The following is a 25,088-nucleotide window of genomic DNA, read 5'->3' as shown; positions in this document are numbered from 1 at the left end:
CAGCACCCCTGATTATAACGCTAGCTAGGTCCTACAGAAACCCTACTGGTTCCTCAGGGTTTGATTGGAGACAATATCAGTTGGGTTACAGAGTTCCCCACCTGGTTATCAGACTCCCTCCTTGGAAACAAGCTGTCCTCATCATCATGAGACTTTACCCTAGGGTAAGGTTGTGTATTACTGAGTATTTTGGCTCACAGTTAATTACCACAATGACAGAAATAAATGGAGAATTAAGGCACGAACCTCCTAGCTCAGCTTGGGCCCTTGTTCCTGGTCACATCCCTCCCCTTACCTCAGGGGTTGATTCTCATTGTCACTATTCAAAGTCCCAAGAGGACAGTCACATCAATCTATGAACAATGAGTTCTTACTACTTCCTAGTCAATCTTGGTATTTCACTCCCTTTCCGTATCTGTCACAGGTAACAAAAGGTTAGGCAAAGATATGTCTGCCAACTTCAAAGTAAGAGTATGGGTGGCAAAACAATATAAATTAGAATTAAATACACATAGCTTGAGACCTGGTTGTGAGGATAATTTTATGTTGTAGAGGTGAACTCTCAGTGAAGATATAATCTGTATAAATCTCAAAACTCAGTATAATTTAACCCTAAAAAAAAACACAAAAATTGGCATAAAAATACATGTACACATACATGGCAAAATGGAATAAAATACAGTTGTTAGGAGAGTTATTGAGAGAATATAACCGACCTCACATTAATACTTCATGTAAAGAATGCAGAATATTACAGATGATATGCAAATTATTACTGAATTAATGCATATCTATAGAACTTTATAACCCAGAAATGAAGAATCAACGTTTTATCAGGTTGGCAAACTAAACACAAGCACCAGTTTGGTCCTCCAATCCCAAATCATAAAAATTATTACATATATTCCATAGTTGGAGTAGATACAAGAATTGGATCAAACATGAGTAATTTCTATAAGACATGAATAGGATGGGATAGGATTAAAGATGAAGCCTCAACCTCAAAAAAGATTGCTGCAATAAGTGAGAATGGCTTCAGGGTACCTTAAGGAGTAGATATATGAGGTAAAATCATATCAGATAAAACAGTAAAACCAGACTAGTTGCAACTAGTTGCTTCAGAGAACCTATTGCTACCTTATGACAAGCAGTAAATGAGGCAATAAAGATGAATGTAAAAATTAATGAAACAAAACAATGCAACAAAGTTGATCAGTAATACAAAAAGACCATTTGGAAAATCCAAGCTTTAGTTAATTACTATCAAGAAAAAAAAAGAGAAGAAAACATCTTTAAGAATAAAAAACAATTGTGACCAGTCTGAGCAAGGGCAAGACCCCATCTCTACCAAAAATAGAAAAAATCTGTAGTCCCAGCTACTCAGGAGGCTGAGGCAGGAGGATCACTTGGGCCCAGAAGTTTGAGGTTGCAGTGAGCTATGATGATCCCACTGCACTCTAGCCTGGGCAACAGAGCAAGAGTCTGTCTCCAAAAAAAAAAAAAAAAGAAGAAGAAGAAGAAGAAGAAAAGAAAGAAAAAAAATAAAAACCAAGATATAGCTGTAGGAATAGGGGAGATGAAAATTGAGAAAAAATACTAGGTAAATATTATGCAAATACATTTGACACTGCAATACAATTAGTTTTTGAAGGAATATATTAATTACCAAAACTGGCTCATAAAGAAGTAAAAAAATATCCCAATGGTCCAAATTTGCGTGGAAGAGAGGTACTAAACCTTCAGGGAAGATTTTATAAACTTATTAAAATAAAATGGGAGAGGGGAGGTCCTGAGCAGTACATCACAACAGCAGCACATCACAGCACATGGGAGAAAAACAATAATTTTGGAAACAATGCCTGAGGATTCTCCAGAATTGAGGAAAAATATAAATATGAAGATTTAGGAAGCATAAGAAATTTCAAGCAATCTAAATAAAAAGAATTATACACTAAAACACATCATTATAAAAGTGAAGATTGTCATAAGATCTTAAGAGCGCTCAGAGAGAAATGCTAACTACCTGCAGAGAAAGGACAAATTGACTGTCAGTCGACGTTTCATAAGCAAAATGGAAACCAAAGTATGGTGAAATGACATCTTCAAAGTAAATGTGAGAGAAAATAACCATATATTTACTAAGTTATCATTCAAGAAGTGAGCCAAAAGAAAGAATTTCAAGACAAGCAAAGCAGTTTACCACCAACAGTTCCTCTACTAAAAGAACTTCTAAAGCAGTAGTTCTTTTTTTTTTTTTAATTTTTTTTTGAGACAGAGTCTCACTATGTTGCCTGGGCTAGAGTGCCATGGCATCAGCCTAGCTCACAGCAACCTCAAAGTCCTGGGCTCAAGCAATCCTTCTGCCTCAGCCTCCCGAGTAGCTGGGACTACAGGCATGCGCCACCATGCCCAGCTAATTTTTTCTATATATTTTTAGCTGTCCAGCTAATTTCTATTTTTTTTTTTTAGTAGAGACAGGGTCTCACTCTTGCTCAGGCTGGTCTCGAACTCCAGAGCTCAAACGATCCACCCGCCTCGGCCTCCCAGAGTGCTAGGATTACAGGCGTGAGCCACCATGCCCGGCCAAAAGCAGTTCTTAACCTTGCTTGCACATGCATTGGAATCAACCAGGGAGCTTTAGTACATCCTGATGTCTGGGTGCCACCCCAGGAAGTCTGATTCAATTAATCTAGGCTATGGCTGTAACAAGGCCCCTTCTCCTACCCACTACCAAAATGATGTCAGAGAAGACAAAATGGGGAGCTAGGGCTTTCATCATCACCCAGCATTAACAAATACCCTTCCTATGGGTTCAGTGGAGACGCATTAGACTCTTCTTCCTCCATGATAGATTGGTGTCATAGGAGTCTAGTCAGAAGTTTCCACTCCCACCCAGCAGTAATGAAGCCACCTTCTCTCCCATTCAGGGTAGTTTCAGCAGAGACCCAGTAAGAAACCTTAACTTCATCCCCCACCTAGCAGTAACCAAGGCAGTGTCCCTGTTTCCCCACCATTGTAGGGTCAAAGGAGGCTTACTAAACAGATTTAAATAAGATTCAAAGATTTAAATAAGATTCTGAGTCTCATAATAAAATATATAAAATATTCAGGAATCAATTAAAAATCTCACATTATAATAAGAACCATGGAAATCTGAACTATAATGAGAAAAGACAATCAATAGACACCAACACTGAGATGACACAGATGTTAGAATTATCTGTCAAGGATTTTTAAGCAGCCATCATGAAATGCATCAATAAGCAATTACAAACATACCTGAAACAAATGAAAAAATAGGAAGTCTCAGCAAAGAGGTAGGAAATATAAATAAAAACCAAATGGAAATTTTATAACTGAAAAATACAACAACCAAAATGAAAAACTCAATGAATGGGTTCAACATCAGAATGGAGATGATAAAGGAAAGAACCAATAAACCTGAAGATAGAACAATAGAACTTACCTAATCTAAAGAACAAAGAGAAAACAGACTTTAAAATAGTAGAATCTCATGGACCTGTGGGATTACAAACAAACAAAAGAGCTAACATTCCTGTCATCATAGTCTTGGAGACAGAGGAGAAAGAAGATGGGGCTGAAAAAGTAGTTGAGGAAATAATGGCCGAAAACTATCCAAGTTTAGCAAAAGACATAAATCTGCAGATTAAAGCAGTAGGGTGAGTCTGAAACATGATAAAGCCAAAGAAATCCACATCAGGACACATAAAAATCAAACTTCTGAAACCTGAAGACAAAGATAGAATTGAGAAAGAGATGACATCTTAGCTATAAAAGAAAAACAATTTGAATGACAGCAGATTTCTCATCAGAGACTATGGAGGCCAGAAAGAGTGGCACATTTTTCAAGTGCTGAAAGAAAATAACTTTCAAACCAAAATTCAATATCTAGCAGAAGGATCCTTCAGAAATGAAGAAATCAACACATTCTCAGATGAAGGAAAACTTAGAGAATCTGTCATGAACATAATTACTCTAAAAGAATGACTAAAGGAAGTTCTGAAAATATAAAGAAAATGATGAAAGAAGGAATCTTGCACTATCAAAAAGAAGGACAGAACAATGGAAAGAAGAAAAATATGGGTAAATACAATAGGCTTTACTGCTCCTCTGGAGTTTTCTAAATGGTTTTTGAATAACATTGTCTAATGTGGTTCTCAAAGTATGTAGAGGAAATATTTAATATAATTATATAATAAATGGAGAAGGGCAAAAGGACTTAAAGGTAGGTAAAGTTTCTATGCTTCACTTGAACTGATAAAATGTCAGTAGACTGTGATACACTATGTATGTATAATATACTTAGAATAAGAAACAAGTTACCCATAGGTTGGCAGGAAAAAGAAAATATAAATGAAGAATAGAGGAAACAGAAAGAAGACAAAAAATTAAGTGGCAGACTAACATATCAATTACATTAAATGTAAATGGTCTAAACTTACCAACTAAGACAAAGATTGGTAGAGCAGATTTTTAAAATGATCCAAATGTATGCTGTCTACAAGAAACTCATTTTAACTATAACTATTTATATATATATATGTGCATATATATATAAGTAGGCTGAAAGTAAAAACATAGAAAAAGATATACTCTGCAAACATTAATCAAAAGAAAGCATAAGTGGCTATATTAATATCAGGTAAAGTAGCTGTCAAAGCAAGAAGTTTACGAAGAACAGAGAGTGACATTACACAATGATAAAAGATCATCATCCAAGAAGACATCTCAATTTTAAATGTATAAGCCCCAAACAACAGAGCTATAAAATATGTCAGGCAAAAACTAATAGGAGAAATAGACAAATTCACAATTACAGTTTAACTTCAACACCCCTCTCCCAACAATTGATAAAACAACTAGACATAAAATCAGCAAGCTTATAGAAGAACTCAATGCCATTTACGAACAGAATATAATCAGCATCTGTAGAACACCCAAACAGCAGAATACACATTGTTTTCAAACATCAATAAACCATTTACCAAGATAGATCATATTCTGAGGGTGGCAAAATAAACCTCAACAAATGAAAAAGAATTTAAATCACACACAGTGTATTCTGACCACAATTGATACAAACTAGAAATCCAATAACAGATAACAGGCGAATTTTCCTCCACACACCTGGAAACTAAACAAGGCATTTGTAAATAATCCATGGGTCGAAGAGGAAGTCTTAAGGAAATAAAAAAAAAATAAATAGAATTGAATGAAAGTGAAATGTTCTAGTGACCCATTTCACAATCAACTAATTACAAGGAGTAACTTTTTATTAAGGGATAAAAATATTTTTTTTAATTATGATTTATTTCTGAATTTGAATATTGCTTTAAGAATTTTTTGATGATTCCAGTTGCTACTGCTGCTCTTGAGCAGTGTCTTGGAATGGACACAGATTGTGTTAAAGTTTATATTAAAACAATATGATAGGAATTTTACTGAAAGAGGCAAGAAAAAAATTTAATGGAATAAACATATAATTTATGAATTATTTATCTTTATTATATTACTACTCTGTCCAAATATCACTGGCCCATCCAAAGAATACCTAGACATGTGCAAGAGTAATAAAATTTCATCAGCTCTGATATTTTGCCAACTTCCAGTCATATAAAAAACACAGCTTTACATATATTTTTCATTTTTGTTATTCTGCACGTGCATTCGTGAAAATAAGAGGCACGCATATTTTATTTAACAAACTGTAACCCAGTTGTATCTTTTAACTATTTAGACACACGGTGTGTCAATTTCCATTTCTTCTCTTGCCCTGGGCCCAGCAAATGTCAGAGGTGGGCCCGGCCCTAACCTCCTTGACCCGCAGGACAGCAGCTTTCACTTCCAGAAAAGGAAGGGGAACCAGGCACCTGGTGCGTAATGGGTGCGGAGTACTTACGGCTAAGTTCCCCCACTCTTCTGAGGAGGAATCGGTGTTTAGGAAGTGTTTGGAGGGTTTTGTTTGTTTTATTCTTGCTTGCTTGCTTGCTTTCCTAGGAGGGGAACGTGTGGGCTCAGGGGTCAGGAAGCGGTTGAAGGCGCGGGAGAGAGGAGAGAGATGCGTGGCGGGGCCGGGTGGGATGGGCTCCCAGGGACCGGCTTTGGCGTGGCAACGGGGAAGAGGAATCCCCACCCACCCCCGCAGGAAGGGCTCCAGGATTGGAGGGGTGTGCCTGCGTGTGCCCGTGTGTGCCTGCGCGCGAGGAGGGGAGCAGCTCCGACTCCCGCAGACACCATCCCGCATGACGAAGCTCCTTCCCCTCACGCGGCCCAAGGCGCACACGCGCGAGTCGCGGCCACGCCCGCACACTCCACACAGCCGGGGTGTTAGAGGGTCGGGTTGCTATGGCGAGCGGGAGCGCGTGAGCCCAGCCGCCCCTCCCGCCCCCGGCCCAGCCCAGTCAACGCCCACTCTGATTGGCTGCTGCTTCCTCATTATGCAAATCATTTGCGTAGAGTCGGCGGCCAGCTGCCTGACGTCATCAAGCACGGGGGCTGGGGCTCGGGGCTTGGCTCCGGGAGAGCTCGGGCGGGAGCCCGGAGAGCGCCGAGCGGGTCCTCAAGCCAAACCCGGGCGTCCCACCACCTCTGCCCGGGGCCCGCCCCGCCCCGGCCCCGCCCCTTTCCGGCCCGCCCCACCCCCTCTACGCCCCTCCACCCGGACCCCGCCCCCCGGGCAGCCCCCCGCCCTCGCCGCGCGGGCCCCGCCCCCTCCCCTGGCCCTCGCCGCTGGTCCAGGGAGGGGACGGCGGGACCGGCGGGACCGGCGGGAGGGCGGACCGGGCGGGGATATGGCCGCGGCGCCCGGAGGGTCAGCGCCGCCCGCCGGCCCTAGCCCGCGCCTGGGTTTCAGCACCGCGGACAGCGGCATCGGCATGAGCGGGCTGAACCCGGGTCCCGCCGTGCCCATGAAGGACCACGACGCCATCAAGCTCTTCGTGGGGCAGATCCCGCGGGGCTTGGACGAGCAGGACCTCAAGCCGCTGTTCGAGGAGTTCGGCCGCATCTACGAGCTGACGGTGCTGAAGGACCGGCTCACCGGCCTCCACAAAGGTGCGCGGGGTCAGCCCAGCCCAGCCCAGCCCCAATCCGATTAGAGTGTGGCCCAGCCCCAACCCTAGCCCTGCCTAGAGCCAGTCCGATATCAGCCCCACCTCAGCCCAGCCCCCTCCCCAGATCACAGAGTCCCCAACCCAGAATTTTCTCTCTGACACCCTCCCTCTGATCATCACTTCAGTCCCCTAACATGTTTGTTCTCCACTCTAACCTCCAAATCCCTACCCTCCACCTCTCACATCCCAACAGTCCCTACCTTTCAGTTGGATCTCTCCGTCATCCCTCCCATCAGACGTCCCAAATCCTGGAATTTAGAAACTGATTCCACCATCCAGATCTCTAATACCCTCAATCTCCCAAATCCTGGACCCAAGCATTCCTGAACCCTCCACCTGGTGCCACCCCACTGAGTCCTAACCACCCACACACACATCTTGGACTTGCACCCCTCCTCTGGCCTCCAAATCCAGCCAACTCCCAGAGCCTTCTTTTGACTCTCAGACTGCCAACCTAAAACCCACAGACCCAAACTCTCCCCTTCTTCGGAACCCAGGCCTGTCTGACTCACAAAATCCAATACACCTCCCAGGAGGCTCTCAGTTCCAAATGTCCCCCTCGTGTTTGACAGTAACCCCAATCTCTCCACCCTTTGCCAGAATCCCTACACTCTCCACCTCTTCTGATCTGAGTCCAGAACCCTGACCTCAGCTGAGAACTCCCACCACCATTTGCTCCCTTCCTCTTAGATTTCCCTTATTTGAGTCTACACTTCTTTCATCACCCAACTCCCCCCACTCCTGTGCCTCTTCTTTGCTCCTCCCCAGTCCCCTTTATGGCCTCCTGCTTTCCCTCTCTCACAGGTCGGTCCCAGACCAGAGCACTCTCAGGGTGGGTCAGGCTGAAGAGGCAGAAGGGGATCTTCTCCCTGGCCTTGCTAGAGAGACAGAGGCACCGCGTCCTGTCCAGCCACACCCCTTTCTTCCTGTAGAGAGAGGGAGGAGGCTTGTTTACATGCAGAAAAGACTGTCCAGGCTAGGCTGGAGTAAGAGAGCCAGAGTCACATGCCATACATGGGCAAGAGAAGGGGAAATGGTTTGAGGAGAAATACCTTTATCTCCCCACCACCGCCGCCATGCTGTGGTTTCAGGTTTTGGTGGGGAAGGGTCACAACTATCCTTCATGATCTTCATGAGAGAGAAGTGGTGGGCCTTGAGTAACAACTGCAAGTACAACTGCTAAGGGCTGGGAGCTGGAATCAGACTGCCACTTCTCTTCAACTGGGAGGCCTTGTGGGATTCATTTGCACACTAATGTAGGGGCTTCAAGAAAATGCCCATAGAAGGGCTGGGACTATCTGGGTAGGGGTATTGCTTCTACCCATTGGAGTGGGGTTAGGTTAAAGGGGGCATGAAAGGACAAGACCACACCATCCAGATTCCTTCTAATGCAGCCCAGCTGCCTGCCTGTCTGTCCATCCATCTATAGCAACTTATCTTCTTACTTTCTAGACATTGATTTCAGTAAGTACAAAGCTAATCTTTGTAGGTCATCTATACAATAAGGGAAGTGTATGGTATACTTTTAATTCTCACTTAAACACTATCAGAGTCTCTGAACTGTTCCCTTCATCCTTTCTCTCCCCATTTACCTTGAATTCTTAACTGTTTTTTCATTCATCTGTTCCTCAAGCCATGCTTCTGTCTTTCCTTCCCTTCATTCTTCCACCCCTTATCCCAGGTAGTCCACGGGGGGCTTCTTTAGGCAAAAACTAGGCTCCTGAGCCTTTCATACAGGCAACCCTGCCCGGTTCTGACGTCAGATGATAAGACTTGATGACAAAAGACAGAGCAGGGATGTAAGGAATCAGGTGTTCGGTGATTTATTCCCAAACCAACCTGCAACTCTCCAAGGCAAGTGTTGCCTCGCAAGATGATTGTGAAGGGTCTCAAGACATCCTCCACACCCCCTCCCCAACAACAGTGATGTGTAAAAGCTAGAATGACTCATTTTCCTTTTGATGGCTGGGTATTGAGAGAGGTAGCAACAGTGCTTTGAATACAACCCCAGCCTGGGAGTTAGGAAATTCCAAACCCTGCCCTGCCACTGACACACTCTTTGGGCTTCAGTTTCCCTATTGACATGATAAGGGTTTGGCGCAGGAGTTCCCTAAGGTCCCTTTTAACTCAGTGGATGGCAGACAATCCACCCATCTTATGGGGGCAGCCACACAGAAGACACCAGAAAAAAATGCTCCCATTCGCCTTTCTAGTCTTCTGAGGTCTAAATGGAAACCTGCACCAAGTTCCTTGTGGCTTCCCACATCCGCTTTCTCCTCCTTCAGTCCATCTCCCCCTACACTCAGAAGTCTCTTTTGAAAACACAGATCTTGCTTATCATGTCACAATTGCTCTTTGGAAAAAGTTCAAAATCTAACTGAGGGCTACAAGGCTATATATGCCTTAATTCCTGCATATCTCACTCTGCCCCCATTCACCAGCCTCCAACCAGGGTAGCCCCTCTATCCACTTCCCCAACACACCAAATTCCTGACTCAGTCTTCACAGATGCTATTCCCTCTGCCTGAAATAATCACCACCCTGTTTTTTTAAACGTGGTTCTTGAGGACTCAATGTTCTTGTTCTTGAGAACTCAAGATCTTCATTCAGACATTCTCCAATCCTTTGGGCTCAATTAGGTGCCCCGCATAATTTATCTAATCCCCATGAGGGCAGGGAATGTGTCCATCTTGTTGCCACTCTATTCCCAGGCCCATCATAATACGCCACCATAATCAGTGTTCAGTACGTATTTTCTGGATGAATGGGTGCTCAGTGACTATTGGAAAGGAAGAGATCCCTGCTTTAGTGCTTGCTAGCAGGCTACGGGTTCTGAGGCTGAACAAAGAGTGGGTAGGCCTGATCATTTAGCCCAACCAAGACCCCTTCTCTACTCCATATCTGCTGGCCCTTTTAGAAGAGCCAGATTTGGGGTATAATAACCCTTTAAAGGCCCTATCTTGAAGCCCTGGGAGAGTTGACAGATCAAGCTCCTTGGATAGGATGAGGAAGTCCCTGGAAACTCCCCCTATGGGAAGCCCTTAAACCAGTCCCATCTTCCAAGACTCAAATCAATCCATTCCCCAGCTTCAAACTTAGGGGAGAAAGGTGTTGGGAAGGAGTTGTGGGGTCCCAGGGTTGGCCCAAACCATTCTCTTTCTCTTTTGCCTCCTCCCATCTAAAACTGAGTTGGGAAGGAATTGAGGCTGATCCTGGGAGACTCCATGAGCCTGAATTCAAAACAGAAGGGGGAGTCTGGGTTAAAGATGAAAGTAAAGCTGCTTAGGGAGGTTTAACCCCAGCGGGACTTATGGCTGGAGTAGGGAGGGAGATGTGGGGTTGTATGAGCACATGACTGGTGTGGGTACATATGTTCCCTGGGCAGGAGGCCAGGAGCAAAGGAAAAGGAGCCAGAGCCTGGGACATAGGTCCCCAGGCACATGAAGCCCTTCCCTTCAGAGAAGGTGGGAGACAGAGAAGGCTTCTCAGAAACAGGGTCTTTGTTTAAAGGAGAGTGTCCTTAAGTTTGGCAACTTAGTAGGGTATCTTGAAGAAGAGTATTTGGGGGTTTCAGGAAACCCCCTGAGCCAGCCTCTTCCTCTTCAGGCTGTGCCTTCCTCACCTACTGCGCCCGGGACTCTGCTCTCAAGGCCCAGAGTGCACTACACGAGCAGAAGACCCTGCCAGGGGTAAGTCCTCCAGGGTTGGGGGGTGGGAATCACCTCAGGCTGGGGACAGTGCCCTATGTGCATGCCAAAGCAGCATGTGGGGGCTGGGTTGGGACCAAGAACTAGAAGCAGAGTCATTTTTCTAAGAGAGGGATGACCTATGCCCTGAGTAGCTACAAGTTCTTAGTTACACTCAATCTTCTGGCTCAAAAAATGGGCTCAAGACTCTTGGTACAGATGCTCCACCTCATCTTTTAGGAGAGGCATCAGTGTTGTGGGCTAAGCTAGAATTTGTTCACCTTGGCTAAAATCATGGCTTCAGGTGTCATTTGTCACTGGTGTGATCATGTATGCAAATACATGGGGTAAAGGCTCTGCTGGGCTAGCACCCCATTTTCTCCAGTCCTAGGGTCCTTGATGGCACTTTCTTCTGGTCCTCTTCCTGTACTGTTTTTGGGGGGTGCCTTGACTCACCAAGATTGTCTTCCTTCCACACTTCAAACGCTTGGTTAAGTTAAGGGAGACCTGATTTTGTGGGCAGCAAGGCTTGTAGGCACCAGTGATCCCTGGTCTGATCTTGGCTAATGGATAATCACTGGACAAAAGGAAAATAGGACCTACTGACCATGTGGTAGAAGAAATGGTGACTGTTAGGAATTAGCATGGATTTACCAAGAGCAAGTCATGCTATGCAGCCTCATCTTCTCTTGTCCATGGAGTGGTGTGCCTAGAACAGAGCACAGTTCAAATGCCATAGGCAGGCCAAACCCGGGACTATGTCCAGTTCTGGGCTTCAGATATACGAGAGTCATTAGCCTGCCAGAAAGAGACCAGGATGAAGTGAAGACACAACATATATCATGGAATGAGTTTGAAGGAATTCGGGATATTTAACTGGAAAAGACAGGGATTAGTGGGACTTTAAGAGGGAAGGATCATGACATAATAATTAAAAATACTGGTTGTTGAGTCTCGCAGAACTGGATTTGAACCCCAGCCCTATCATTTACCAATTCCAGTTCTGTGTCTCTGGTACGTTAGTTAGACTCTAGAGCTTCAATTTCCTTATCTATAAGGAGTAGGTTATACTAACACCTAGCTCACTGGGCGATAGTGAGGGTTAATTGAAGCTTAGCAAGTGCCTGCACAGAGAAGGATCTCAGTAAGTATTACTGTTGGGTGGGGGTACCTGCCTTCAGATTCTGAAGAGGAATTTGGTTTTCTCCGAGTGGCCCCAGAAGGCAGGATCAGGACCAGTGAATAGAAAGAACAGACACTGATCTCAGCTCAGTGTAAAGAAGTCACTTCTCTGAATTGGAGCTGTCCAGCAATGGAACCAGCTTTGCCAAAAGCTGATCAAGCTGTTAATGGGGTGTCAGATTCTAGAACAAATATTAGTAACTGATGCAATTTAAGCCTCACTCTTGGGGACTCAGTGCCAAGTAACACCAACTTATCACCATCACTAATCCTCTGTATGCAGGCTCTGGAGTCAGATAGACCTGGGTGTAGATCCAGGCCCCACCACCCATTAGCTCTGTGACCTTGGACGAGTCTTTACCTCTAAGCCTCTGTTTCCTCATCTGTAAAATTGAACTCCTGGAGTTGTTGAATGATTAAATGAGCTAAGTCATGTACAGTGCTTAGCACTATTCTTGGCAGAAAATAAGCACTCAATATGGATTAGCTAGCAGTAGTAGCAACAGTAACAGCAGCGTCAGTAGGAGTAGTAGTAGAAGTCATCATTCATCTAACTACGGGAGCAAATGACTTCTGCTGCTAGAACTGAGAGTCAATGAGACAGCCGTAACAGTCCCTGTGGGAAACAGCACGGGAAAGGTGCAGGGACAGAAGGAGCAGGTGGATGTGAAATGGGTCTGGGACTGTGAAATGGGTCTGGGAGGCCCACGTGAGCATGGGCACATGAGAGAGATCTGCGAGGACAGTGGTTGAAGAGGAAACTTTGAACGCCAGGCTGAAGGGTTTGGACTTTTTCCTGAAAGCAAATGGGAGGCACTAAAACAATGTTAGATAAACTTTGGGAGCAAAAACCCTCTCCTCCACAAACCACAGGACTCCACTCAGTGAGAGATGCTGGGAAGCTCTATGAAACTGAGGGCCCCTGAGATAAGGCCTGTGAGGCCCTAGAGTATGGGGAGAATTTCTGGAGTAGAAAAGCTAAATAATAATAACTAACACGTATTGATACCAGTGTTCCTAGCATTTTACACACTCTAAGTTACTTAATCCTCTGTGAAGAAGGTATTGTTATTGGCATTGCCATTTTCCAGATGAGGAAACTGAGTCATAAAAATCAACTGACTTGCCCAAGGTCATATAGCTACTGAAGGGAAGACCTGGACTTTGAGCCCAGTTAGTCTGGCTCCAGAACTCCTTCACTTAACCCCTGCACCATTAACTGAGCCAACCTGGTGACAGAGAGGGGTCTCAGGTTCTGGAGAGAATGGTGATTGGGGACCTCTGCCCCCTCCCACTCTTCCATCTGCAGACCTCCAACGTGGCCCAGCTTCCTCTGGTACAACCAGGATTGGCTTTATTCACCCTCCCCAGCTTAACAAAGTGAAAATTAATATTTAATTATTCTCATAAATGAAAATCGATGGCTGTGTTGGCCAGCCCCAGCAATGTCCGTGCCATCAGTCTTTGCTCTGGGCCTGCCAAGGGCAGCAGCAGCAACTTTAGTCACCCGGTCTCAGGCTCGCCAGCATGGAAGGAGGAGGGTGCACACCTCTCTGCAGGGCCTGGGTCCTGGGCACAGCTGACACCTGTTGAAGAATCAGGGAAAAGATTTTAATCTGAGCTCCTGTTGGAGTCAGGCAAGACTGCCACCATAGAACCAGGAAAGGCTGGGTCAACCCCCAAAGAGAAAGGCTGGACTCCCAGGGAAAATTTCGTGGGATCTGATGGGCCAGGACTGCCTCGTGGCCCCCCTCCACTTGCTCCTGCCAATTTCTGTCACCTATCAATGCTTGGCTTCCTACTGGGGGCTTCCTTCAAACCTAGCTGTCTGTCCCACCTGACTCTCCTCTCCTCTTACCCATGAAACTGGAGCTACTTCTTTTAGCCTCACTTTAGGCTCCACCTGAAGAGGGTGAGGCCCAACTTCAGCCCACTTTCTGGGATTTAGAGGGTGCCTGCTTCTTTGTCTATCTCTCTGCTCATGACTTTCCTTCCTTTGGGAAGCCATCCCTTCAAACACTGTGAAGGAGGCAGGCATAGCTGAGTAGGGGATCACATTTGCTTTCGCAGGTTGTGCCCTGCACAAAACAGCTTGGATGGGGAGGGCAAATGGGGGCAAACATCTAGCCATGCCCTATTGACCAAGCCATGCACATTTCAGGGCTGTGTCAGCCCAGTGGAAGGGACACGTGTTTTCTAATTCATCCCCAGGGCTGGGGAAGCACCTTTTTGAAATTCATAGAAAGGCCCGTATGTGCTAGCAACCATGCAGTGAATGAGTCTGAGTCTTTGCCCTCAAGGAGCTTCTGGCCCAGAAATGAGCCTCATTGGGGTTTATATCTGGGCATGTGAAAGAGGCATCAGGTGTGGAGAGGGTGGCGATGCTTTGCAGAGGAGATGCTAGCTGAGCTGAATCATGATCACATCTCATCATATCTGAGGATCTAAAAACCTATGAGACAAAGGCCACTTCTGAAATTCTGGGGATAATGTGAAAGCCGGTAGGGAAGGTGTGCAGCAGACCGCTGAGGCTCCACGTGAACGGGGAGCATCGTGTATGTTGGGCAGCAGGGGAAGCAAGACTCGCAGGTTTCAGCCACCAGTCTTGGGATCTTGGGCTTTATCAGAAGGCCCACAATGGGGGCTGTGGGTGGATTTTAGGCAGGGAAGAGTGAGCGACTGGTTTTAAAAGATCACCCTGGCTGCGGTGTGAAGGTTGGGTTGGAGAGAAAGCAGTACCGGAGGCAGGATGACCCTTTAAGACATCGTTGCTCAAGTGCAGGTGAATGATGATGCTGGCCTAGAGTGGGGGATAGGCAGGGATGGCAGAAGAGGGTGGACTCGAGAGCTATTTAGGATGGCCATACAGATTCCAGAACCAGTGGGACTTCATAGTGAATTGAATTAGAGAAGGGAGTGATAAAAATGATGAGATTTGCTTTTCTTCCGTGCCACTCTTCCCTGTACATCATGACACCTCCCCCAGACCCACCAAGAGTCCCTTCTTCAGGGAGGTTCTGATAAACTCTCTTCCCATGGAGAAGGGAGTGCTGAGGGTGTGAGTGCTGAGTAGAAGAAATAGTTGACATCAGGATAGAAGAGTCTGAAGAGGGCAGTGCTGAGCCCAAAGGCAGGACTTCTAGACGAGTCAGTCGAGTTGAGCAGGGAGCTGAGGTAGGCGCTCGCTTTCTCTTCCGCTCACCAGGTCGGAAGGACCAGGGCCTTGTGCATGTCTGTGCTGCCTCTGACCTGCCCTACTCCATTGCCTGGAATAGGTTGTTCTTTCTGACATTCTCTGCCTTGATTTCCCCTCCAGGGCTGGTCCCTGAAGAAATGGGCCTGGACTCCACCCAAGAAACTCTCAAGGGAACAGGTGCTCAGCCAGGGCAAGGGCTCACCTGAAGTCCCACAACAGGTTCTTGGCCCAGGAGGCAATGTTCGCTTTTCCTCAAAGGGGAATCCTGACTACCTCACCCCATTCCCACGTCCCTCCCCTGCCTACGGCAGGGATGAGGCAGGGTAGGATGACCAGGAAGCTCACGCGGGCTGCTTTCTTTCCCCTCCAGCCGCACATAGCATACCTGAGTCGCAGGTGTCCTCCACAACCACTGCTGTTGGGGGCTGAAGGCTCAAAGCCCTGGGGTGCACTACTCCCCTCAACTCTGTCGTCATCCTCTTGGGTTCCTTCCCTGGGGACTTCCCTGTACCTCCAAACTCCCAAACTGCCAACTTCCCCAATCCCTAAGCCATGGACCCAAGAGTCAGCCAACATGCCCTCCTCTCTCTGGTTCCCCACTATACAAAAGTATAGAACTATACAAAAAAAAATTAGCCAGGTGTGGGGGTGCGCAGCTGTAGTCTCAGCTACTCAGGCGGCTAAGGTAGGAAGATCACTTGAGCCCAGTAGTTTGAGGTTACAATGAGTTGTGATTGCACCACTGCGCTCCAGCCTGGGAGACTCCGTCTCTAAAAAATAAAAATAAGAACTATAGTCCAGTTCATTCTTCCTAAACTGTCTTGAATCTATTCATTTCCTTCTATCGAAGTCATGCTCACCTCTTACCTTGATCTTCTTGCCTCTAATTACCTCTTTCCAATCCTTTCTCTGCCTAGTGAGAGAGCCTATAGATCCTCATCAGACAAAACTGACTAGGTCATTCCACTACTTAAAATCCTTCCCTGCATCCTCATTGGCTTTTGAAATACCACTAAGTCAAAATTCCTTGACATGGTTTTCACAGCCCTCCCTGATCTGGCCCCGCCTACCTTTCAGTCTCATATCCTTCCATTAAAAAAAACCCAAAAACTTATTATATCTGGAGCAACTACTAGGACCTAGCCATTGTCATTTTTGCCACAACCCTGAGAAGTAGGATCATGATTCCCTCCTTTACTAATGTGGATACTGAGGCTCGGAGACCTTAGAGAAGTTGCCAGCGATAGAGCCAGGATTTAAACCCACAGCTATCTGACTTGGAAGCAATTTGCTCCACCCTGGCTACCCATGCCAGGTGTTCACCAGAACCCTTGCTGCTTCTGACCTGCAGCTCCCTGTCTTTTCCCAGCCATCTGGAGTACTCTGCCACCAGCCCTACCTCTCCCATTATCTCCACATGGCCAGTGACCCCCCAGTCCTGCAAAGCCCCGGTCAAACGCTGCCTCCTTCAGGAAGCCTTTCCTGAAGGTGTCCAGCTGGAGTCAGCCTCTCCTGCAGCTCTTTACCTTGCACTCCCGAAGGCCCTTGTCCCCTGTGCCTCATTGTGTGTGTTCATGTCTTAAGAATGGAGTCAAGAAACACAATGCAAAAATCACGGACTTCAGGGTTAGACAGACCTAGGGGCAAATCCCAGCTCAACCACTTACCTACCATGTGATCTTAGATAAGTGACTTAACCTCCCTGGGCCTCAGCTTTCTCATCTATAATAGGGGACAATGGTATTACCTTGCAGAGTGGTTGGAAGGATTTAGAGGCAATGTATGTAAAGTGCCCCAGGAAGGGCCTGGCACATAGTGGGCTCTCAGGAAATGGTGGCATTATCTTCCCCTCTGCAAGCCCATCTAGGTCCCCATCTAGGAGAGGGTCCCCATCTAGGTCATCACTGTTGCTCCTGAACAGCCCAGGCTGGGGCTCGTCGCAAAGTTCAGGAAATGCTGGCAGCGGACCTGAGCGGTAGAAGGCCTGGGCTGGGTCCACAGGAGACATGTTCACACCACCCAATGCCCACTCTCCATCAAAGGGCGGTGAAGTGGGTGGGAGGAGGGGAGGGGGCGTCCCCCAGAGCACCAATGAGCACCATCTCTCAGGAAACCCAGCCAGGGAGGCAGCTACCATGGAAACTGCTGCTGTCACATGTGCTCTTCACTCTAGGCTCCAGAGAGAAATTCTCAGGATCTATTTAAGAACTAATAAAATAATGATGGTCTTGCTCACCCTCACTGCCCCCCACCCCAGGCTTCCACTCCTCTCCTCCTTCCCCACCAGGCTCCCCCCTGCCTCTCCTGCACCCGCTTCCTGACCCGCATCCCTGCATTTCCTTCCCACCTCCACCAGTAATTCTCTGTCCTCGCCCCTTTCTAGGTCTGTCTCTTTCTCTCCCATCATTTCTGTCTTCCTGTGTTTCTTCATCTCTCCCTGTGGCTCTGCTCTCCATGGCTCTGTCTCTTGGTCTCTCCTCCACAATCACAGGTGGCCATTCCCAGGGACGGGTCCTGTCCTCCTGGTCCCTGGCCCAGGCCAGCCCAGACCTGTCCAGCTCGCCCTGATCTGCTTGGATTGATCTGTCATCCCCTCTAGACTGCAACCTGAGTCCTGTCGGTGTCTCGGCCCCCACCCACAGCCTGGTACACTGCAGGTGCTCCACCACCAGCGGGTGGGTGTGTCAGAGCCCTGGGTGGGAGGGGGATTGTGCAGGTTCAGGCTTGGCCTGTTTCCCTTCCTTTTTTTTTTTTTTTTTTTTTAAATAAGTCCTCCCCACCCCTCCCACCCCCAAATTTGATTCAAAGGAAATTGCTCAACTGTGACTGCCAGGGCGTTACCATGGTTACTGGGTAGCACTTGTGGCTATGGTAACAGGAAGCTGCCTGTCGTCTCGGCAACGAGCATATTGGTAAGGGATGGAGTGGCCCCTGATTGGTGCAGAAGCAGTGCATTTCCTGAGGGGAGGGGGTCAGATCATCACCTTCTCAGGCCAGATGGGCATCAGTACCCCTTCCTCCACGAACAGGAAGGCCGCTGTTCTTTCCTCCCGGCACTCAGCTGTCTGCCCCCCAACAATAATTCCTCACAGCCCACGCACCCAGCTCTTGGCAGTTTACAAAGACCTTTTGCGTCCCCATTACCTCATGTGATCCCCACAACACCCATGAGAGGAAGGTGAGATGGGGGTTCAATCATGAACTCACTCAGGGTGGTTGGGGGATGGGAATGTGGGGGGATATATTGAAATCACCTAGGAGCTTTTTCAAACTATACAATCCCCCATTGTAAGAGTCTAATATGGTTGCTGGGTGATTCTTATCCACCCCTGATCAGGGAACCCCTGAATTAGAAGGTGAAACTGGTTGGAGGGGGGAAGGGATGGAGGGAGAAGTCAAGCTGCTTTGCAGGTTTACTGCTTGGGTGACTGGGAGGATCAGTTTTGGGCAAAAAGATGAGCTCTGGCTTGGGTGTGTTGAGTGAAGGCGCCCGTGGGCCTTTCTAGTGGGCTGTCCAGCAAGCAGCCGGGAACATGGGTCTGAAGCGCAGCACAGAATGTGGGCTGGAGGAACGGCGTTCTGAGTCACCCTGTGTGGACAGCAGCTGTGGCTGTGGGTGGGGATGAGACTACCCAGGAAGAATGGGAAGAGCGAGACAAACACGGCTGAGCTCAGCGGCCCTGGAAAACTCCAGCACCCTCTGGGGAAGGGGAGCCCAGGGAGGGGACAGAGGGGGTGAGTGTAGAGACCAGGGGGACACGGAAGCTTGGAGAATGTTTTTCCCATTTGAAAAATTGCATCTGAGAGAGGGTGGCTTACCTCAAGTCATACAACCACGAGATGACAGCATTGGGGGTAGATAGCACTATGTCTGATTCCCAGATTGTTTAATCTGAATGATGCATAGCATTATATTCTCAGTTTTAGACATAAAACATAAGTCTGCAATGTCAATTCTACCCTCCCACACAATTCCTCTCACTCAAAGATGTTAAGTAAGTCCAGGAGCCAGAGGGACAGGCCTCACATGGTCCCTTCCCAGAGCCCAAGGCAGAGGAATCTCTTTAGCCGCCACATTCCACGCTGTGCTTGCCACTGAGTTCCTGTCACCCAACCCTTCCAGTCTCAACACCTTCTAAATTCCTGGATCTAGGGAAGGAATATTGGAGACGATCTATAGTCCCAGTGTGGGAGTGGTGGAGTGCAGGGTTCAAAGGGGCTGGGCTTTGATCCTGAGGAGTCCAGGCAGTCATGCTGAATGGGTATGTTGGTCCGATGTCTTTCAGATGAATCGTCCGATCCAAGTGAAGCCGGCTGCCAGTGAGGGCCGAGGAGGTAACTTCCCTGTCTGATAAACCTCAGGGTGTCACCCATGTAGGGGATTGTGGGCCCACTCCTGGAGTCGGGCCTACCCACGGCTTATTACTGGAGTCTCCCTGGGTCAAGGGGACAGGTGGGGCCCAGAGTTGCTCAGCCCCTGCAATAGCTCAGCCATCCCAGCTCAGGCCAAGGAGAGCTGGGGTTCTGGGGAGCCCAGACCCAGAAGAGGCAAGAAGGGCTGAAACAGCTGCTGGGAATAGAGCTCTCACCACCTCACCCATGTAGAGAGGCCTGTTTTGCCAGGTGTCACTTCCAGGAATTTTTTTTTTTTGTAAAGAATCAGGCTGGAGTTATTCTCTTTTTCCAGATTGTTCTGATTTCAGAGAAAGCAGTCCATTCATTCCTTGATTGTAATTGCCTGGTTAAAGATGAGGCTGGTACAAGACTTTATAAGCTGCTGAGGACCATGGAAAGTCTCTGAAAGTTTTTTTAGCTGCACTCTTTCCTTAGAGAAAGACCAATGCTCCTTAAGAACAAGCAGGGTAGAAATCTTGTGTTTTCTGCCAACCAGCTGGGGTCTGGCCAGCTTCCATGCTGGAAAGGCAATACTGGCTTCCGGTATCAGTTCTTGGTGTTTTTCTTGCAATTGAGTCTTTTTTTTTTTTTTTTTTTTTTTTGAGACAGAGTCTCGCTTTGTTGCCCAGGCTAGCGTGAGTGCCGTGGCGTCAGCCTAGCTCACAGCAACCTCAAACTCCTGGGCTTAAGCAATCCTACTGCCTCAGCCTCCCGAGTAGCTGGGACTACAGGCATGTGCCACCATGCCCAGCTAATTTTTTTTTGTATATATATTTTAGTTGGCCAGATAATTTCTTTCTATTTTTAGTAGAGACGGGGTCTCGCTCTTGCTGGTCTTGAACTCCTGACCTCGAGCGATCCACCCACCTCGGCCTCCCAGAGGGCTAGGATTACAGGCATGAGCCACCGCGCCCGGCTGCGATTGGGTCTTATGTCACTCCAAGGTATCTGCCTTTAGCCCTTCCTGTCTGCTGACTCTCTCCCTTGGGTAAGACTGTCTTCCTGTCTTACCCAAGATCAGCCATGACTTTGTAAGGTGAAAGAATGGAACTCAATTGATATAAACATTTATTGACTCCTACTAATTCTGCACACCCTCTCAGTCTTCATGCTCAATGTCCACACCACGGGGGTTCTGGTGACTTCATGGTTCCATTGTGGAATTCATTCCTCCAAGAAATACTTCCTTCATCCTCTTAGATTCTCTGACTTCTAGTCTCTGATTCTTGAACTCTGGTCAAGATGTTACCACCCTCACTTTATCTTGGAGAGATATTTCCAAGTTTTCTCCCTTTTTCCATACACACACATCCTCCTTTCCTATCTCATTCTTCTCAGACAGGTTTTTGAGACATTCCTGAATGCATGCAAAACCTCTGGTTCACGTGCCCCAAGAACTTCTGCTCTTTGGGAAACTGTATTAGGCATCAAGTCCATTGTTAGCCATCATCTAAGCCCTGTCCAGAAACACGAAACAGTCCCACAGCTGAGAAGCCAACTAAGAGTACATGAGTGAGCTGAGAAGCAGATGGGTTGGGCTGCAGTTTATTCAACCATCCAGCCAACATCTTCTGAGTAACTTATTCCACATTAGGGATATGGGTGTGAGCAGAGCAGACCTGGCACCTAGCCTCATGAAGCTCGGAGGCTGCGAGGGGATATGGACAAGTAAGCAAGGGGTCATAATTCTGTGTGAGCACTGCTTTTCAAAGGAGAAGTCCAGGAGGAATTTTAGGGACACAAACACACAAACAAGGGGCACCTAACCTAGTCTGGGAGGTCAAAGTGGGCTTCCAGAGGTAGTAATATTTAAGCTGAGATCTCAAGGATGAGCAAGAAATAGTCAGATAGAGGAAGAGGAGATGGAGCAAGTGTCTTAGGCATAGGTAGCATGTGCAACGGCCCCACAGTTCAGAAGAAGATGGTGCAACTTAGAGTCTTGTTCAGGAACTAAGTCCACAATGCTGAGGCATTCCTGTTGTATGGAGTCCAGCATATCTTATCAGTATCTGGGCAGCTGCACAAAGGAGGCCTCCATGCTGATAATGCTTTTGCTTGGCCCAGTCCATGGTCTTCTGGGCTCCAAACAGTGACATCAGCCTGAATTTTATAATTTTGTTCTCCCTTTTAGTATAAGTTTTGCAGATGTCACATCATTGACAAATTCTGTACACTTGGCATCCCACCTATACACCTGTTCAAGAGAGCAGGAAATACAGATCTAGCTGAAAAGAGATCTGCCTGGCAGCAGAACTCAAAATTTTAGCAATTATGTGTTACACAGATATTTCTTGACAAATCATGGCTCTCAAGGAGCATACACTCCAAATGCAGCCACGAATAATCCTTCTTGCAGGGTTGGACAACCAAGTCTCTCAATTCCTCACTGTTCCCTGCTATATATTTGGGAAAGAGGAGGCATATGTATCCAGTCTTGCAGAACAGTTGGACCTTTATAATTTGTAAGTATTTTACTACTAATTGATCTGTGTTAGATAATCATTACTAATCAAAATGTGTTCCTTTTTTCAATGCTATCATACATCTCTTATAAAATGAGTTCAACTTTCTGCTGAATTTTAATACAACCTAATGCTTTAGAAATTCAACTTTTATTTTTTTGTTTAATTTTTTTTTTTTTTTTTTTTAGAGGCAGAGTCTTGTTCTGTTGTCCAGGCTGGAGTGCAGTTATGCAATCATAGCTCACTGCACCTCCAACTCCTGGTCTCAAGTGATCCTCTTGCTTCAGCCTCCAGAGTAGCTGGAACACCGCAGGCACATGCCACCGTGGCCAGCTATTTTATTTTTCTAGAGATGGGGTCTCACTATGTTGCCCAGGCTGGTCTTGAATGGGGCCTCAAGCCTCCCAAGTAGCTGGGACTATAGGGGTGAGCCACCACACCCAGTGAAACTCAACTTTTAAAAATGGTATTGGATTTTGCTTTTAAAATTTAATATTTGACACCAATGTGGGACATCCTGTCCCATTCAAGGCTTATCTCTGTGACCCCAGACATTCTATAAATCTTCAGAGTTAATGGTCACACCTGACCTGATATATTTAAGCCAGTGAACCTGCATCTTTTTTTTTACTATTCTTAAAATTAAATCCTTTAGTTTACAGCTGACTAATAATAGTTTCTATATCTAATAAGGATACTGATATCAATGGAAACATAATCTAAGGGATATCAAGGCCAACATAATCTTCCAAAATTCTGCCATTTTCTTCTAGAAGGGATTATTATCTGATTTCCCATCCCATAAAGCAGGGATCACCAACTCAAATACTACAGGAGCCCAGGCTATCATGATTTATAAAAAATTTACATTTTAATTACATTAAATTTTGGCAGCTAATTCAATTTTTTAAAAGTGGACCAGCACTGTGAGAGCCTAACCAAACCTATTACAATTGCTTCTTTGGCCCAAAGACTGCCATGTTCCCCTATCTGCCATAAAGGAGGATTCCATTGTGCACACATGAGCTTCTAAGCAAAACTAGCTACTTTGTGTTCTGTCACTTGAATTTTGATGCTAATGCAACAGAGTAGAAGTATTCTTCCTTTTTTTTTCATTCCAAATAAAATTTTATTAAATGACTTTTAACTATTGACTCCACTGAGTGACCATCATTCTATGTTTAAAAATGTCACCTCTTCAGAAAAGGCAGTATTAGTTTCCTCTCCTAACTTCTGTTTTTGTCAATAATGTTATCCTATTTCTAATCAGTACAACTTAAAACTGTTAAAATGATCTATTTTATGTCAATATTTAATAAGTCATCAAAGCCTACTACGTGTCTTCCATCAGAATGCCTTTGGCTTATCTCATCTTAGTTTTTCAATGGCCTGCCCCACTTACAACCAACACAGAGACCTCTCATGACTCTCGTGGATTACAGAAAAAAGTCCAGACTTTTTTGATTAGCTTTCACAGCCACCTACGACTGGTCATCCTTGCCTTTCTAAATATTTCTTTTGTACTCTTGTTCACACTGCTCCATCCACAAAGCCCCCACATGTGATAGCCTTTCTGCTCTCATGTTCAAACCTGTCTTGCTATCTTCAGTAAGTAGCCAAATAGTTAGTCCTTTCTAATCCAAAACATAGTCACCTTTCCAGGCCCCTTTTCTTCAGCTAAATCTTCCCTAACCTGTCTAGTCTTCAATGACCTCCCTCCTTGTTGAAACACTTCCTTTAATCAGTAAACATGAGGTTTGTGTTTGAAATAACCAACATACATACTGTATGTTGTATTACTTTTAAAAGTTATTAGTAACACTTGTCAGTTCCATGCCTACAAGACAGTAATAGCAGCAATACAACAAGATCTGCGGGGTGGAAGGTGCCAGGGTCCTCTTCTTCCATGGCCATCCCTCACCGCCTTGGTGGCACTTTTCTCAGAGTGCTAGATGTGCATCTGGGCCTTCGTGGACTACATTATAGCAGCCCTTTAATGTATCCCAGCCAGTTTTCACAAATTCTGCAGCTAAGTTCCATACTATTCCTATACTCCACTCTCTATGCCTATATTTTACATCCTGTGGCAGTTACACATTGAGCAGTATACTATTAAAGGAAAATGCATCTAACTTTCCAAAATGAAACTGCCTCCTAACATACTAAAGGCACCCATTTTTACATTAAATATAAACAGTGTCAAAAACTTTTCCCTCAGCATTTGGATACATTTGAATGTGAACATTTAAATGTCTGTGTGGATAAAAATTCAAGATTCCATTTTTTTTTTTTTTTGAGACAAAGTCTTACTCTGTTGCCTGGGCTAGAGTGCAGTGATGTCATCATAGCTCACTGTAACCTCAAACTCCTGGGCTCAAGTGATCCTCCTGCCTCAGCCTCCGGAGTAGCTGGGACTATAGATGTGCACCACTGTACCTGGCTAATTTTTCTATTATTTTGGTAGAGACAGTTTCACTCTTGTTCAGGCTGGTCTTGAACTCCTGTCCTCAAGCAATCCTCCCATCTCAGCCTTCCAAAGTGCTAGGATTATAGGCATCAGCCACTGTGTTAACAACAAATTACATGAGGTCAGAGGTAGGGATCCCCAAATCCCTCAGACAATGGTAACTAAGTCTGTTTTACTTGCTGTTCAGCATAGGGACTATGGTTGATTTTTTCTACATTATCTTTGGATACACTAATTATAAGTTAAACTGTAAGTAGCAATCTTATAGAAAAAGTATTTTTTTTAGGTCATAAGGCAAAATCTTCAAACTAATTGAACTATTTATTCTTTCTTTCAAATTTCATAACGTAGAATCACCAAACTTATAAATCACAATGGTGATTGCACTTGTTCCACTTTTAACTTGGCTGTATTTTTTACTCAGCAAATATTTATGTATTTAAGATGCCTAAGGTACAGAAATAGGTTCAGTAATCAATTCATGCACTCTTTCCTCTTTATTTTTTTTAACCTTCAAATTTAAAACATTCTCTGAGGATTTTTAAATACACTTTGAGGCATCTCTTT

General features: G+C 45.8%; 1 protein-coding gene across 32 annotated transcripts in view; it reads left to right on the top strand.

Annotated features, from left to right (window-relative positions):
* Positions 1-6,542: 6,542 nt before the first annotated feature.
* Positions 6,543-25,088, top strand: part of CELF6 (CUGBP Elav-like family member 6) — a 30,971-nt gene continuing 12,425 nt past the window's right edge. For 17 of the 32 annotated variants that reach the window (XM_045531411.1, XM_045531329.1, XM_045531429.1 and 14 more), the window contains exon 1: positions 19,484-19,532. In XM_045531411.1, coding sequence (XP_045387367.1) covers positions 19,484-19,532 — 49 coding nt within the window. Of the gene's footprint in view, positions 7,075-10,739; positions 10,823-18,171; positions 18,376-19,483; positions 19,544-23,522; positions 23,545-25,088 lie in introns of those variants that run through there. The other 15 variants (XM_045531446.1, XM_045531361.1, XM_045531438.1 and 12 more) reach the window with 4 other exon arrangements.

Source organism: Lemur catta, chromosome 1 (assembly GCF_020740605.2).
Source record: "Lemur catta isolate mLemCat1 chromosome 1, mLemCat1.pri, whole genome shotgun sequence".
NCBI classification, from domain to species: domain Eukaryota; kingdom Metazoa; phylum Chordata; class Mammalia; order Primates; family Lemuridae; genus Lemur; species Lemur catta.
The sequence above is the reverse complement of the archived record's forward strand: the minus strand, read 5'-3'. Positions and strand labels throughout refer to the sequence as shown.